This window comes from Oncorhynchus tshawytscha, linkage group LG19 (genome assembly GCF_018296145.1).
Source record: "Oncorhynchus tshawytscha isolate Ot180627B linkage group LG19, Otsh_v2.0, whole genome shotgun sequence".
Taxonomy (NCBI): Eukaryota; Metazoa; Chordata; class Actinopteri; order Salmoniformes; family Salmonidae; genus Oncorhynchus; species Oncorhynchus tshawytscha.
In genome coordinates, this window is record NC_056447.1 from 42,744,408 (window position 1) to 42,762,090 (window position 17,683).

Here is a 17,683-nt window from a genome sequence, read left to right on the forward strand (position 1 = left end):
TATGCTTTTTTTGCCTACGTTTACTGACACAGGCCATATTCAACGGGTGTTGAGCGCTCGTAAATTCATTATTCTGCGCTCTGGTACACTTAGACGAGAGTTCTGAAATCAGAGTAGGTAGTCAGAGCTAATTTACGAAGGCACCTGAATGTCCATTGAATGCACAACGACTATCCCATTTAGCTAAGCTAAGAATGATGGGAATATTCAAGTCAATAAATGTTGGGTAGTTAGCCTATAGTTAATATACTGTTATGTTTGATGTATAACTACTAACGTTAGGTAGATAGCTAATATACCGGTACATACTGCTGTAGTGATATGCTTATGTGGTTCGTAAGGACAGCGTAGCTAACAAATTGTCAGTCAATATAACGTATAAGGTAACTTATTTGAAAAGTCATTACTTTTATTACATTGAGAGCGCGTCCTCTCGGTAGCTTGCTACTATTGACTCTGCGGCTTGAGCATGCTTTTGGTGCACAGTCGATAGCGCGCTGGACTTCGGGCAAGAAGGTTGAGGGTTCGTAACCTGCTCCCTGCTTGTTTCATTTGAAGTCGTGCACAATTATCAGTTTATTATTCGGTTTATATTGCCCACTCATTGTCAGTTAGACACAATAGTCCATTGGGACCCACAATCATAATCAGTGCTCTAACTCCTAACCACTCGCTCGTTAGGGCAAATCTGGTCTGTGATGGGAAGGGGGGGTTTTCACACCTACCTCGGCTGTTCGACTATTCAACCTTTACTAAAGAATAGTCTATTGTTCAGCTATTAGCCCCCTCCAACTTGCAACAAATAGATGTCTTTTTGTCGAGATCAAAATAATTTTTTCAATCCAAAATAATTGTTCTGAAAGCAAAATCGAGGTTTCAAAGTTTAAAGAAAAGTGCGATCATATATTTTCTAATAGGGTGCAAAACTGCATTTTATTCCCCAAAAATATTTCAAGAACAAAAAATGTATTCGAAAACACAACTCCAATTTAATTCATCTGTCAACCACCCTCCATTTTGTCCATGTTTTGAGTGTCAGTTTGGCTACAACCAATACTGTTCAGCCTTTCTTTCCAACACAAAGGAAGTCAGTGGACACCTACGAAGGACTGTGTGATGATGGCATCTCCGGTAAGCAGCACTGGGCGTTCTTCTGTCCAACTTCTAACGTTACATAGCTAGCAGTTAGCTCCTACGATTCAGTGTTTGTTCATAACATTCTACTATATTACATGCATACCGTAGAATGATAAATCATGCAATTATTTTTCTCAAGCTATCCAAAAACATTTATGCTACGTTTAGCCTGTTTTCGCTACTTTCTTTCATGGCAACTCATAAGCAGGCCATGTCCTATTTGTTTCATCGTCGATATATAATCATATTTCATGACGGTGTAACGGTTAGCTTTTTTTACAGAAGGATGAAAGAACACAATATGTCTGTCAGGGAATGCTATTCTGATATGTCAGATGAAGAGTTAGACCAGAAAGTCAACGCCATTAATACAAGGATGCCCCATGTGGGCTTTAGAATGCTCTGAGACCTCCGTTGACCAATGGGTCATCGTGTACAATGGCCAAGAGTTAGGGAGTCTTTGCAGTGTGTAGACGGTGCAGGTATCATTGCCAGAATGATCCAGCTTCGTTGCATTGCTCGGCAAAAATACTCTGTTCCTGCTCCCCCCTGTCTCTAGTCCACATTGATACAAATCATAAATTGATAAGGTACTAAGATTTATAATGTCTCCATCAAATCTAAGAAGTTATTTAAACTTTATTCTTACTTATTCGTAGACACATTTTCAATGATATATGAAATTGGAGTTCTTCATCAACTGGTAATACAGCAATAATGAAGCAGGTTAATAGGTTAAACATTTCACTTTTAATTCCAATGCTTTTTTTCAAGATACAACATTTTCATCTTTGGTGGTGTAGATGGATTTTCAAGGAAGGTAAGTATATTATTTTGCATACATATTGCATATTTCCCATCACCTAATGAACAACCACAACACCAGTCTAGTGTTTTCTGTGCTGTATTGACGTATCCTGAAAATGACATCTGCTGCTTTAGATTGAACGGTCATATCTCAGTTATTTTCATATTTACAAAAAATAAGCTATATTATTTACTTTCAGGGTGTGAGATGTACAGTTGTACAGTTGGCCAAAAGTTTTGAGAATAACACAAATATTAATTTTCACAAAGTCTGCTGCCTCAGTTTGTATGATGGCAATTTGCATATACTCCAGAATGTTATGAAGAGTGATCAGATGAATTGCAATTAATTGCAAAGTCCCTCTTTGCCATGCAAATGAACTGAATCCCACAAAAACATTTCCACTGCATTTCAGCCCTGCCACAAAAGGACCAGCTGACATGTCAGTGATTCTCTCGTTAACACAGGCGTGAGTATTGACGAGGACAAGGCTGGAGATCACTCTCATGCTGATTTGAGTTCGAATGACAGACTGAAGCTTCAAAGGGAGGCTGGTGCTTGGAATCATTGTTCTTCCTCTGTCAAGCATGGCTACCTGCAAGGGAACAAGTGCCATCATCATTGCTTTGCACAAAAAGGGCTTCACAGGCAAGGATATTGCTGCCAGTAAGATTGCACCTAAATCAACCATTTATCGGATCATCAAGAACTTCAAGAAGAGTGGTTCAATTGCTGTGAAGGCTTCAGGGCGCCCAAGAAAGTCTAGCAAGCCAGGACCGTCGTTGATTCAGTTGCGGGATCGGGGCACCACCAGTACAGAGCTTGCTCAGGAATGGCAGCAGGCACAGTTAGGCGAAGATCTTCGGCCTGGTGTCAAGAAGGGCAGCAAAGAAGCCACTTCTCTCCAGGAAAAACATCAGGAACAGACTGATATTCTGCTAAAGGTACAGACTACTGAGGATTGGGGTAAAGTCATTTTCTCTGAATTCCCTTTCCGATTGTTTAGGGCATCCCGAAAAAAGCTTGGGAGAGACGAAGGTCGAAAGCCATGCATCCTTTGAAACACAACCCAAACAAGCTGCACTACTTCTTAACACAGCGCGCATCCAACCTGGACACCAGCCACACCAATGTGTCAGAGGAAACACTGTGCACCTGGCGAACTGGTTAGCGTGCACTGCGCCCGGACCGCCACAAGAGTCGCTAGTGCACAATGAGACAAGGATATCCCTACCGGCCAAACCCTCCCTAACCTGGGCGACGCTAGGGCCAATTGTGCATCGCCCCATGGACCTCCCGGTGGCTGGCGGCTGTGACAGAGCCTGGGCTTGAACCCAGAGTCTCTGGTGGCACAGCTAGCAGTGCACTGGACCACTGTGCCACCCGGGAGGCCCCTCACTCACCATTTTGCCTAAAAACACAGCCATGAATAAAGAATGGTACCAACACATCCTTCGAGAGCAACTTCTTCCAACTATCCAGGTACAGTTTGGTGACGCATAATGCCTTTTCCAGCATGATGGAGAACCATGCCGTAAGACAAAAGTGATAACTAAGTGTCTCGGGGAACAAAACATCAATATTTTGTGTCCATGGCCAGGAATCTCCCCAGACCTTAATCTCATTGAGAACTTGTGGTCAATTCTCAAGGTCGTGGACAAACAAAAACCCACAAATTCTGACAAACTCCAAGCATTGATTATGCAAGAATGGACTGCCATCAGTCAGGATGTGGCCCAGAAGTTAATTGACAGCATGCCAGGGTGGATTGCAGAGGTCTTGAAAAAGAAGGGTTAACCCTGCAAATATTGACTCTTTGCATCAACTTCATGTAATTGTCAATAAAAAAGCCTTTGACACTTATGAAATGCTTGTAATTATACTTCCGTATTCCATTGTAACATCTGACAAAAATATCTAAATACACTGAAGCAGCAGACTTTGATAATGTATATTTGTGTCATTCTCAACTTTTGACCATGACTGTATGTTCGCTGTCCGAGGAACAGGCTGTGGAAGCGTTTATTGCTGGCAAAAGTGTCCATAACCAGAGGTAATTAAACTGTTCTGTGTTCTTTTTCTCTCTTCCTGTCTGTTTGTCTTGTTTTTCATGGAACCTGTCTCACTTGCATTAATTAAAAAACCCTTAAGATGTCAGCTGCTAATTTTAAGATGTACACCACATAAACTCTTAGCCATTTTCACTGAACTATCAAGCCCCTGTTGCTGCCAAATATATCATCACTAATGCAGATTGGTTCTTTTGAGCATTCCAAATTCAGCAGGTGGGGGACCTGCTTTATCAGGGGGATAATCTGGTAACACTGACAATGGGGTCATTGTTCCTGACATCCCATGCCCCCTGCCTACTGAGAATCTTGCTGTGCTGCAACGTCAAGTGAACTCTACCACTGACTCCTCATCGTTTGGTCAGGACATATAACTAATCGAAGAGCATGCATGTATGAGTCTCCAGCCTTTTTAGGTCCTGTCCTCCACCACTATGTAGGATATTGTTTTAGCCCCAGTGCCACTCTTGATAATGGCAAACATTTGTATTTTTGGAGGAGGGTGAATGGATAACAGCCCCAGCTGTCAAAGTAGGAGAGTAGGCCATTCTGGATAGAGCAGGTTTTTGCCTTAGCACTACACAGTTGATTCAAATGATCAAGTCATCATCAAGCTTCAAGTGGTATTTATGTATTCATTTGTGACACTATCTTTTATATCATCCTGCTATTGTCACATGCTACACATGTATCTATCTATCCAATGTTATCATTTGTTATAAGTGATATTATTATACAGGAAGTATTATTAAAGCGATGCTTTACATTGACATACAGATAGATGTAGTAGTCCCAGAGTTAATGATCCAAGGTCAGTTTTGCATTTCACCTCCTGATGATTATGATGACTGACCGTGTTAGCATGATTAAGCTGTTTTTTTATTCTCTCTCTATCCATCTGTCTCTCGTCTGCAGGTATGTTTTGATGTGAGAGAGGAAGCCAGTCACGTCATCGCCACCTCACCTGCTTTTAAGATAACCTTAGGGCCGACTGGGAGCCTAAGGCTGGTTAGGAGACACCGCTAGAGACACTATGTAATTGTGATGAAGTGAGAGAATATTAGGGTAGCACTGTAATTCATTAATTATATCCTGTCTTCCCTGCTCCCCTACCTCTTTCCCTTTCTTTATTCTACACCTCTCCTCCCACCTCTTTCTTCCTCTTTTTTTTATAATGCACACCATATGTGCATTAAAGTACAGATCGAACATTATAAATAGTATAATTGTAATATTATAAATACATATTACAATTATACTATTTATAATGCATGTATTTATAATACCTGGATAATGAACTTTCAATAAAGTGTTCCACATTCTCCACTGGTTGAAATTATCTCATTGGAATAATACACCTTTCCCGTGTCCTCAGATTAATGCAGATGAAGGGAGTTAGATATGCATAGGTGTATATATGAATTACAAATCAGCCTTTACTTAAATCATGTTTTTAGTCTACACATTGTAACGGCAATAATCATTGATGTCCCAGGAGCAGGAGTGGTAAACACTGTGGAAGTGTATAATTGTAATCCATTCGTGCAGACTTGAAGTCGACCGATTAATCGGAAGGGCCGATTTTCAAGTTTTTGGGCGCCGATTTCTGATTATTTTAAAAAACTTTTTTTTTTATACCTTTTATTTATCTAGGCAAGTCAGTTAAGAACACATTCTTATTTTCAATGACTGCCTAGGAACTGTGGGTTAACTGCCTTGCTCACAGGCAGAACAACAGATTTTCACCGTGTCAGCTCAGGGGTTCCAATCTTGCAACCGCACAGTTAACTAGTCCAACGCTCTAACCATTGCACTCCACGAGTAGCCTGCCTGTTACGCTAATGCAGTAGAAGCCAAGGTAAATTGCTAGCTTGCATTAAACTTATCTTATAAAAAAACAATCAATCATAATCACTAGTTATAACTACTAATCCAGTTTAGCAGGCAATATTAACCAGGTGAAATTGTGTCATTTCTCTTGCGTTCATTGCACGCAGAGTCGGGGTATATGCAACAGTTTGGGCTGCCTGACTCATTGCGAACTAATTTGCCAGAATTTTACGTAATTATGACATACATTGAAGGTTGTAACAAGAATATTTAGACTTAGGGATGCCACCCGTTAGATAAAATACAGAACGGTTCTGTATTTTACTGAAATAAACGTTTTGTTTTCGAAATGATAGTTTCCGGATTCGATCATATTAATGACCAAAGGCTCGTATTTCTGTGTTATAATTAAGTCTGATTTGATAGAGCAGTCTGACAGCAGCAGCAGGCCCGTAATCATTCATTCAAACAGAACTTTTGTGCGTTTTGTCAGCAGCTCTTCGCAAGCACAGCACTGTTTATGACTTCAAGCGTATCAGCCTAATGGCTGGTGTAACCGATGTGAAATGGCTAGCTAGTTAGCTGGGTGTGCACTAATACTGTTTCAAACGCCACTCGCTTTTAGATTTGGTGTAGTTATTCCCCTTGCGCTGCAAGGCTTTTGCGGAGCGATGGGTAACGATGCTAAGAGTGTGGCTGTTGTCGATGTGTTCCTGGTTCGAGCCCAGGTAGGGGTGAGGAGAGGGACGGAAGCTATACTGTTACACTGGCAATACTAAAGTGCCTATAAGAACATCCAATAGTCAAAGGTATATGAAATACAAATGGTATAGAGAGAAATAGTCCTATAAATACTATATTAACTACAACCTAAAACCTCTTACCTTGGAATATTGAAGTCTCATGTTAAAAGGAACCACCAACCTTCACATGTTCTCATGTTCTGAGCAAGGAACTTAAACGTTAGCTTTTTTACATGTCACACATTTTTACATGGCACATATTACTTTCTTCTCCAACACTTTGTTTTTGCATTATTTAAACCAAATTGACCATGTTTCATTATTTATTTGAGGCTAAATTGATTTTATTGATGTTTTATATTAAGTTAAAATAAGTGTTAATTCAGTATTGTTATTGTCATTATTACAAATGAAAAAAATAGTCTGCTTAATCGGTATCTGCTTTTTTGGTCCTCCAATAATCGGTATAGGCGTTGATAAACCATAATCGGTCAACCTGTAATGCAGACACAGCATCATTCAAAGAATAGAGTTTGATACACCTGGTATTGGATATAACTAAAAAAGAATGTCTCAGATTCATACCTGAACCGCACCTTTATTTACCATGGAAGAGAACATGATCAGTGACTATATTCCATGTACAGGCTACATTGTGGGGATCTCATGTGTGGTAATAACTACAGTACATGTGTATATAGGACTTGCATCTTTGGCACAATAAAGTTATTATATTCTAATCAATCCGTAGGCTTTATGAATGCCATTCCGACTTGAAGTCAAATTCTGTCATACTGTTCAGGTCTGTGCCCAAACCATTCAAACTTCTACTTTTAAAAATCCTCCTTTCCAGAAATAAGTGTCATCGTTGCCGCTTGTTATAGACCCCCCTCAGCCCCCAGCTGTGCCCTGGACACCATATGTGAATTGATTGCCCCCCATCGATCTTCAGAGTTCGTACTGTTAGGTGACAAACTGGGATATGTTTAATACATTAGAAACAGGTCCCTAGCGGACTGACAACAATATGGCTGCTTGTTACAAAAGACATAGTGAGAGAGAAGGACAGACACACTTAACGTTGGTACATTTAGAAACTACTCACTTATACTTTCCACACGAACCGCCGCCCACTTGGAGTAAGAAATCATGAATGCATTTACGTGAAAATGCCTTGGTTCGCTTTAGTCCTGGCTCCTGTCACTTAAGGAGTGCATTTGTTGTTCCTCGACCACGAGACACTTGCTTTTAGTCTGCATGGTCAATACATCATATGCAACAATGTTGTTGACAACGATGGATTTGTCACTTTGCTTCTTAATATAAATCTACTAGCATTCCATAATTACACTATTAGCTTGTGTTTCTTCTTACATCTGCAAACCGCTAGTTTGTCTTTTCTTAGCAAGTTATTCCTAAATCTTGTTAGCTAGAGATTAGCATTAGCGGCTATCTACTAAATGTACTGAATAAGAGCAAGCGTAATTAGCCATAGAGCCTGATAATACCAGTGATGGTGTAGCCCTAAATCAGCATGTTGTTTGTGCAACAGTATCTTCTAAATTAAAAAGGAATACGCAAAGCAAGAATATCATAGCTACATGAAGTAGCTAATAGAAAACATTCAATGTAGCCAAAGATTATAGGTGTCACGCCTTGGTCTTAGTATTTTGTGTTTTCTTTAATTATTCGTTCAGGCCAGGGTGTGACATGGGTTTATTGTGTTGTCGTATTGGGGTTTTTGTAGGCATTGGGATTGTGGCTGATTAGGGGTGTGTCTAGCATAGGCTTGGCTGCCTGAGGCGGTTCTCAATCAGAGTCAGGTGATTCTCGTTGTCTCTGATTGGGAACCATATTTAGGTAGCCTGGGTTTCACTGTGTATTTTGTGGGTGATTGTTCCTGTCTCTGTGTAGTGTTCACCAGATAGGCTGTAATTAGGTTTTCTCGTTTCGTTTGTTGTTTTTGTATTTATTTAGTTATTTCATGTATCGCTATTTTTTCATTAAAGAACATGAGTAACCACCACGCTGCATTTTGGTCCGACTCTCCTTCAACAGACGAACGCCGTTACAATAGGGTTCCCTAGGAAACACCTATCAACACTTTAGTTCCTACACTTTCACAATAACTCCTCCCTGGAATTTTCATTCGTTGTCATTTTTTTTTTAAATAAATAAATTTTATTTCACCTTTATTTAACCAGGTAGGCTAGTTGAGAACAAGTTCTCATTTGCAACTGCGACCTGGCCAAGATAAAGCATAGCAGTGTGAGCAGACAACACAGAGTTACACATGGAATAAACAATTAACAAGTCAATAACACAGTAGAAAACAAAGGGGGGAGTCTATATACAATGTGTGCAAAAGGCATGAGGAGGTAGGCGAATAATTACAATTTTGCAGATTAACACTGGAGTGATAAATGATCAGATGGTCATGTACAGGTAGAGATATTGGTGTGCAAAAGAGCAGAAAAGTAAATAAATAAAAACAGTATGGGGATGAGGTAGGTGAAAATGGGTGGGCTATTTACCAATAGACTATGTACAGCTGCAGCGATCGGTTAGCTGCTCAGATAGCTGATGTTTGAAGTTGGTGAGGGAGATAAAAGTCTCCAACTTAAGCAATTTTTGCAATTCGTTCCAGTCACAGGCAGCAGAGTACTGGAACGAAAGGCGGCCAAATGAGGTGTTGGCTTTAGGGATGATCAGTGAGATACACCTGCTGGAGCGTGTGCTACGGGTGGGTGTTGCCATCGTGACCAGTGAACTGAGATAAGGCGGAGCTTTACCTAACATGGACTTGTAGATGACCTGGAGCCAGTGGGTCTGGCAACGAATATGTAACGAGGGCCAGCCGACGAGGGCCAGCCGTCATGTCAAACAACACTGTATTAAAAGTGCCTACTATTATATTCTAACTATATAATTAGAATAGACCTTCTATTGCCATGATTTTAACAGTTAACCCAAGTGTTTTGCTCAAAATCGCATGTCAAATTGCAACATTTGGTTAAAAATGAGGCCCAGATTGCTTGCCCATATCGTGCAGCCCTATGTGTCAGTGTGGAAATGATCTCAAATGCAGAAATTGATGACAATTATGACTTTTTTTGTGGTTGAAGTTGATATTGAACAATATAAAGCAATCAGAATGGAGAAAGACTCATTGAAATTACTTTGAATGTATGTGTTGCCACCTTAGGGTCACACACTACTCAGATTGTCAAGAAAGAAATAGCCCAAGATTCTGTGACAGTTGTGGGACGATAGATCCCAAAATTCGTACAACCAGTAGGCCTGAAGTCATAAACAGTGCAATGCTTGAAGCATTGCGAAGAGCTGCTGGCAAAATGCACGAAAGTGCTGTTTCAATGAATGTTTACGAGCCTGCTGGTGCCTACCATCGCTCAGTCAGACTGTTCTATCAAATCATAGACTTAATTATAACATAATAACACACAGAAATACGAGCCATAGATCATTAATATGGTCAAATCCTGAAACTATCATCTCGAAAACAAGACGTTTATTCTTTCAGTGAAATACGGAAACGTTCCATATTCTATCTAACGGGTGGCATCCATAAGTCTAAATATTCCTGTTACATTGCACAATCTTCAATGTTATGTCATAATTACGTACAATTCTGCCAAATTAGGCGGCCCAAACTGTTGCATATACCCTGACTCTGCGTGCAATGAACGCAAGAGAAGTGACACAATTTCACCTGGTTAATATTGCCTGCTAACCTTTCTTTTAGCTAAATATGCAGGTTTAAAAATATATACTTCTGTGTATTGATTTTAAGAAAGGCATTGGTGTTTATGGTTAGGTACACATTGGAGCAACGACGGTCCGTTTTCCGTGAATACGCACCGCATCGATTATATGCAACGCAGGACACGCTAGATAAATAAACTAGTAATATCATCAACCATGTGTAGTTAACTAGTGATTGTGATTGATTGTTTTTCATAAGATGAGATTACTGCTAGCTAGCAACTTACCTTGGCTTACTGCATCCGCGTTACAGGCAGGCTCCTCATGAGGCAGGTGGTTAGAGTGTTGGACTAGTTAGCTGTAAGGTTGCAAGATTGAATGCCCGAGCTGACAATGTACAAATCTGTCTTTCTGCCCCTGAACAAGGCAGTTTACCCACCGTCATTGAAAATAAGAATGTGTTCTTAACTGACTTGCCCAGTTAAATAAAGGATAAATAAAGGTGTAAAAAAAAAAAAATGGCCAAATCGGTGTCCAAAAATACCGATTTCCGATTGTTATGAAAACTTGAAATCGGCCCTAATTAATCGACCATTCCGATTAATCGGTCGACCTCTAGTTCAGACTGAGGAGAAATCTGCACAAAATATGTCCCTGACCACCTCCTGAAGTGGTCAGCCAGATCTGAACACAATCAGACCACAAAGCGACTTTTGTGTGTCTAGATCCGTCTTTTCAATTCGATCTTCGTGTTCTGATAGCAGAAGTTGCATGTAAGTGGCAAGTGTAGACATGACCTAAGAGCTTTGTGCACATGGATTGTACAATATTTGCACAAGTATTCTTTTTTTAAATTCTAAATGCTCTGTCATGTTGGTTGTTGATCATGGCTAGACAGCCATTCTCAAGTCTTGCCAGAGCAATATTTCTTAATTTTATTATTTAACTTTTAGATGTGTGTATTGTTGTGAATTGTTAGATATTACTGTACTGTTGGAGCTAGGAACACAAGCATTTCGCTACACCCGCAATGACATCTGCTAAATATGTTTATGTGACTAATACCATTAGATTTGATAACTACAATGTTGTGGTTCCATCCTCAGTTTTCTCCTATCACAGCCTTTAACCTCTGTAACTGTTAAGGTCATCATTGGCCTCATGATGAAATCCCTGAGCGGTTTCCTTCCTCTCCGGCAACTGAGTTAGGAAGGACGCCTGTATCTTTGTAGTTACAGGGTGTATTGATACTCCATCCAAAGTGTAATTAATTCATAACTTCATCATGCTCAAAGGGATAGTCATTGTCTGCTTTATAATTTTTTTTGACCCATTCTTTTCCCACTAACTATTCCCCAGATCGTTGCTGTAAATGAGAATGTGTTCTCAGTCAATTTACCTGGTAAAATAAGGGTTAACTAAAGTAAGTAAAAGGTGCTCTTTGCGAGGCATTGGAAAACCTCCCTGGTCTTTGTGTTTGAAATTTACTGCTCGACTGGGGACCTTACAATTATCTGTATGTGTGGGTTACAGAGATGAGGTAGTCATTCAAAAGTCATGTCAAACACTATTATTGCACACATGCAACTTATTATGTGACTTGTTAAGCAAATGTTTACTCCTGAACTTATTTATGTTTTCCATATCAAAGGGGTTGAATACTTATTGACTCAAGACATTTCAGATTTAAATTTCACATTTATTTGTAAACATTCTACTTTGACATTAGGGGGTATTGTGTGTAGGCTGTAACAACAAAATGCGGAAAAAGTCAAGGGGTGTGATTACTTTCTGGAGGCACTATCTGTCGGAGTAGTGTTCTGTATCAACAGCAGCGTATCATCCACCCGACGACTAGAGTTAAGACTAGACTTGTTAAAAAAATAACACAGGCTTGTTAACTCTTGTGTTGCAACAAGGTAAACTGGGTATAAGTGATTTAAATGTGATGTTGTGTAGAGCAGTCTTCTTTCTACTACTCTAGGCTGTTTCAATTGTCTTTACTGGATCTTTGCAGAGTGCTCAACTCTGCTCTATAGACCTCTTGTAGTAGATTGTGCCAATGAGAAACCCGTCTCAGCAAGGTTTAAGTAAAGCTTTTGAGCTCGGCAGCCATCTTAATGGCAGTGTGTGGATGAGACAGGATAAAACTATCAAATCAAATCAAATCAAATTTTATTTGTCACATACACATGGTTAGCAGATGTTAATGCGAGTGTAGCGAAATGCTTGTGCTTCTAGTTCCGACAATGCAGTAATAACGAGCAAGTAATCTAACTAACAATTCAAAAAAAAAAAAAAAAAAAAAACTACTGTCTTATACACAGTGTAAGGGGATAAAGAATATGTACATAAGGATATATGAATGAGTGATGGTACAGAGCAGCATAGGCAAGATACAGTAGATGATATCGAGTACAGTATATACATATGAGATAAGTATGTAAACCAAGTGGCATAGTTAAAGTGGCTAGTGATACATGTATTACATAAGGATGCAGTCGATGATATAGAGTACAGTATCAACGTATGCATATGAGATGAACAATGTAGGGTAAGTAACATTATATAAGGTAGCATTGTTTAAAGTGGCTAGTGATATATTTACATAATTTCCCATCAATTCCCATGATTAAAGTGGCTGGAGTAGAGTCAGTGTCATTGACAGTGTGTTGGCAGTAGCCACTCAATGTTAGTGGTGGCTGTTTAACAGTCTGATGGCCTTGAGATAGAAGCTGTTTTTCAGTCTCTCGGTCCCAGCTTTGATGCACCTGTACTGACCTCGCCTTCTGGATGACAGCGGGGTGAACAGGCAGTGGCTCGGGTGGTTGATGTCCTTGATGATCTTTATGGCCTTCCTGTAGCATCGGGTGGTGTAGGTGTCCTGGAGGGCAGGTAGTTTGCCCCCGGTGATGCGTTGTGCAGACCTCACTACCCTGAGAGCCTTACGGTTGAGGGCGGTGCAGTTGCCATACCAGGCGGTGATACAGCCCGCCAGGATGCTCTCGATTGTGCATCTGTAGAAGTTTGTGAGTGCTTTTGGTGACAAGCCGAATTTCCTCAGCCTCCTGAGGTTGAAGAGGCGCTGCTGCGCCTTCCTCACGATGCTGTCTGTGTGAGTGGACCAATTCAGTTTGTCTGTGATGTGTATGCCGAGGAACTTAAAACTTGCTACCCTCTCCACTACTGTTCCATCGATGTGGATGGGGGTGTTCCCTCTGCTGTTTCCTGAAGTCCACAATCATCTCCTTAGTTTTGTTGACGTTGAGTGTGAGGTTATTTTCCTGACACCACACTCCGAGGGCCCTCACCTCCTCCCTGTAGGCCGTCTCGTCGTTGTTGGTAATCAAGCCTACCACTGTTGTGTCGTCCGCAAACTTGATGATTGAGTTGGAGGCGTGCATGGCCACGCAGTCGTGGGTGAACAGGGAGTACAGGAGGGGGCTCAGAACGCACCCTTGTGGGGCCCCAGTGTTGAGGATCAGCGGGGAGGAGATGTTGTTGCCTACCCTCACCACCTGGGGGCGGCCCGTCAGGAAGTCCAGTACCCAGTTGCACAGGGCGGGGTCGAGACCCAGGGTCTCGAGCTTGATGACGAGCTTGGAGGGTACTATGGTGTTGAATGCCGAGCTGTAGTCGATGAACAGCATTCTCACATAGGTATTCCTCTTGTCCAGATGGGTTAGGGCAGTGTGCAGTGTGGTTGAGATTGCATCGTCTGTGGACCTATTTGGGCGGTAAGCAAATTGGAGTGGGTCAAGGGTGTCAGGTAGGGTGGAGGTGATATGGTCCTTGACTAGTCTCTCAAAGCACTTCATGATGACGGATGTGAGTGCTACGGGGCGGTAGTCGTTTAGCTCAGTTACCTTAGCTTTCTTGGGAACAGGAACAATGGTGGCCCTCTTGAAGCATGTGGGAACAGCAGACTGGTATAGGGATTGGTTGAATATGTCCGTAAACACACCGGCCAGCTGGTCTGCGCATGCTCTGAGGGCGCGGCTGGGGATGCCGTCTGGGCCTGCAGCCTTGCGAGGGTTAACACGTTTAAATGTCTTACTCACTTCGGCTGCAGTGAAGGAGAGACCGCATGATTCCGTTGCAGGCCGTGTCAGTGGCACTGTATTGTCCTCAAAGCGGGCAAAAAGTTATTTAGTCTGCCTGGGAGCAAGACATCCTGGTCCGTGACTGGGCTGGGTTTCTTCCTGTAGTCCGTGATTGATTGTAGACCCTGCCACATACCTCTTGTGTCTGAGCCGTTGAATTGAGATTCTACTTTGTCTCTGTACTGGCGCTTAGCTTGTTTGATAGCCTTGCGGAGGGAATAGCTGCACTGTTTGTATTCAGTCATGTTACCAGACACCTTGCCCTGATTAAAAGCAGTGGTTCGTGCCTTCAGTTTCACACGAATGCTGCCATCAATCCACGGTTTCTGGTTAGGGAATGTTTTAATCGTTGCTATGGGAACGACATCTTCAACGCACGTTCTAATGAACTCGCACACCGTATCAGCGTATTCGTCAATGTTGTTGTCTGACGCAATACGAAACATCTCCCAGTCCACGTGATGGAAGCAGTCTTGGAGTGTGGAGTCAGCTTGGTCGGACCAGCGTTGGACAGACCTCAGCGTGGGAGCTTCTTGTTTTAGTTTCTGTCTGTAGGCAGGGATCAACAAAATGGAGTCGTGGTCAGCTTTTCCGAAAGGGGGCGGGGCAGGGCCTTATATGCGTCGCGGAAGTTAGAGTAACAATGATCCAGGGTCTTTCCACCCCTGGTTGCGCAATCAATATGCTGATAAAATTTAGGGAGTCTTGTTTTCAGATTAGCCTTGTTAAAATCCCCAGCTACAATGAATGCAGCCTCCGGATAAATCGTTTCCAGTTTGCAGAGAGTTAAATAAAGTTCGTTCAGAGCCATCGATGTGTCTGCTTGGGGGATATATACGGCTGTGATTATAATCGAAGAGAATTCTCTTGGTAGATAATGCGGTCTACATTTGATTGTGAGGAATTCTAAATCAGGTGAACAGAAGGATTTGAGTTCCTGTATGTTTCCTTCATCACACCATGTCACGTTGGCCATAAGGCATACGCCCCCGCCCGTCTTCTTACCAGAGAGATGTTTGTTTCTGTCGGCGCGATGCGTGGAGAAACCCGCTGGCTGCACCTCGGATTGCGTCTCTCCAGTTAGCCATGTTTCCGTGAAGCAGAGAACGTTACAGTCTCTGATGTCCCTCTGGAATGCTACCCTTGCTCGGATTTCATCAACCTTGTTGTCAAGAGACTGGACATTGGCAAGAAGAATGCTGGGGAGTGGTGCACGATGTGCCCGTCTCCGGAGTCTGACCAGAAGACCGCTTCGTTTCCCTCTTTTTCTGAGTCGTTTTTTTTTTTGGTCGCTGCATGTGATCCACTCGGTTACACTGGTTGTAAGGCAGAACTCAGGATCCGCATCGCGAAAAACATATTCTTGGTCGTACTGATGGTGAGTTGACGCTGATCTTATATTCAGTAGTTCTTGTCGGCTGTATGTAAAGAAACCTAAGATGACCTGGGGTACTAGTGTAAGAAATAACACGTAAAAAAACAAAAAACTGCATAGTTTCCTAGGAACGAAGCGAGGCGGCCATTTCTGTCGGCGCCGGAAGTTTTAACTAGCTTACAACATTGGAGTGGCTGAATTCCTAAGATGTGTTATCTTCTGTAAGTGATAGCTATGGGCTTAGGAAGTTAACTGTTGTAGATGGTAAGGGAGGTTTTTGCCTCTACAAACTGGGGTGGTTTTGACCGTGTAACTGCTAGTCACGATATGAGTATTGCGAAACTCGTTAGTATCGTGGCAAGGAAACAAAGCGGATTTAACTTCTTTAGGAAACAAACATCATTATGTTGTCCTCCAGTCACATTATTTATTTTCCAAGCTATAGACCACTATCTTACTTACAACAGGTTTTTAAAGGACTGAAGAGTTAGGTCTGTGTCGTGTTTTCATTTTTGCCATGGAAAAATATTGAATAACTGATATGGTCACAGCCCTAGTAATTGCTGAAATTCCATCACGCTAGTAAGGATCTTCAGTGACTAGGCTAACGATGATGTAATCCTTCCACAGGTGGCGTCGTTGAGGAAGGTTGGAGCACACAGACAAAATGGTGACCATTCCTGAGTACTACGAGGGGAAGAATGTGCTGATCACAGGGGCCACAGGCTTTATGGGAAAAGTCCTGCTGGAGAAGCTGATGCGGTCCTGCCCTGGAGTCAAGGCTGTGTACGTCCTTGTCCGGCACAAAGCGGGCCACGCTCCCCTGGCCCGCATCGCAGACATGATCAACTGCAAGGTGAGAAGAGCTGGAGAAGGGGAAAGGTCTAATGGGGTAGCCAAAGAGGAATGTTCAAGGGGGTTAGCCAAAACTCTGTAGGCTGTGTGGGGTGATGTGTCATAAGTTCTTGACTGTCATAAGTTCTTGACACGATGTAGGCAAGCCTATGTCTTACTAATGGAATTGCTTTCTTGGGAGTGCTTCCCTCCACCTACACATTGATTACATAAAACAAAAAAACTTGTAGGCTCATTTTAGCTTATTGGCTGTGAAAGTGTCATGAAGGAGTATTACAACTGTAGTACAACTGTATTTGTTTTTCAGCTTTTTGACAGGTTACGAGATGAGCAGCCAGACTTTGCTGAGAAGATAGTGGCTGTGAACAGTGACCTCACCCTGCCAGAACTGGACCTGAGCAAAGTGGACCAGGAAACGCTTGCTGACTGCATCAACATAGTCTTCCACTGTGCTGCAACCATCCGATTCAATGAGCCTCTAAAGTGAGCCATTGTTTCCTTCCTGATACTGCTCCCCAGAACGTTGTTTCACTTCTGCTCCCAGAACCTTGCTGGACAGTGCTGCAATTTCAGATTTATCTACAGTGATCTTGGCTCTTCTCTCACACTTGCCTCTCCTGCAGAGAAATTACTCTCACAGTTTTACTAACCCTCCGGACGTACCTATCTATTGCTTAGGCTTTAAAAAAATATATATATATATATATATACATATGTGTTGAAGTTGGAAGTTTACATACACCTAGGTTGGAGTTTTTCAACCACTCCACACATTTCTTGTTAAGAAACTATAGTTTTGGCAAGTTGGTTAGGACATCTACTTTGTGCATGACACAATTCATTTTTCCAACAATTGTTTACAGACAGATTATTTCACTTATGATTCACTGTATCACAATTCCAGTGGGTCAGAAGTTTACATACTCTAAGTTGACTGTGCCTTTAAACAGCTTGGAAAATTCCAGAAAATTATGTCATGACTTTAGAAGCTTCTGACAGGCTAAATGACATTGTTTGAGTCAATTGGAGGATTACCTGTG

At 41.8% G+C, this 17,683-nt stretch overlaps 1 protein-coding gene across 2 annotated transcripts in view; it reads left to right on the top strand.

The window, feature by feature from the left end:
* The window catches only part of far1 (fatty acyl CoA reductase 1), a 41,886-nt gene that overhangs the window by 3,393 nt on the left and 20,810 nt on the right, over positions 1–17,683 (top strand). For both annotated transcript variants that reach the window (XM_024379978.2, XM_024379980.2), the window contains exons 2-3: positions 16,419–16,644; positions 16,951–17,126. In XM_024379978.2, the coding sequence (XP_024235746.1) occupies positions 16,456–16,644; positions 16,951–17,126 (365 nt within the window). In that variant the 5' untranslated portion in view covers positions 16,419–16,455. The remainder of the gene's footprint in view (positions 1–16,418; positions 16,645–16,950; positions 17,127–17,683) is intronic.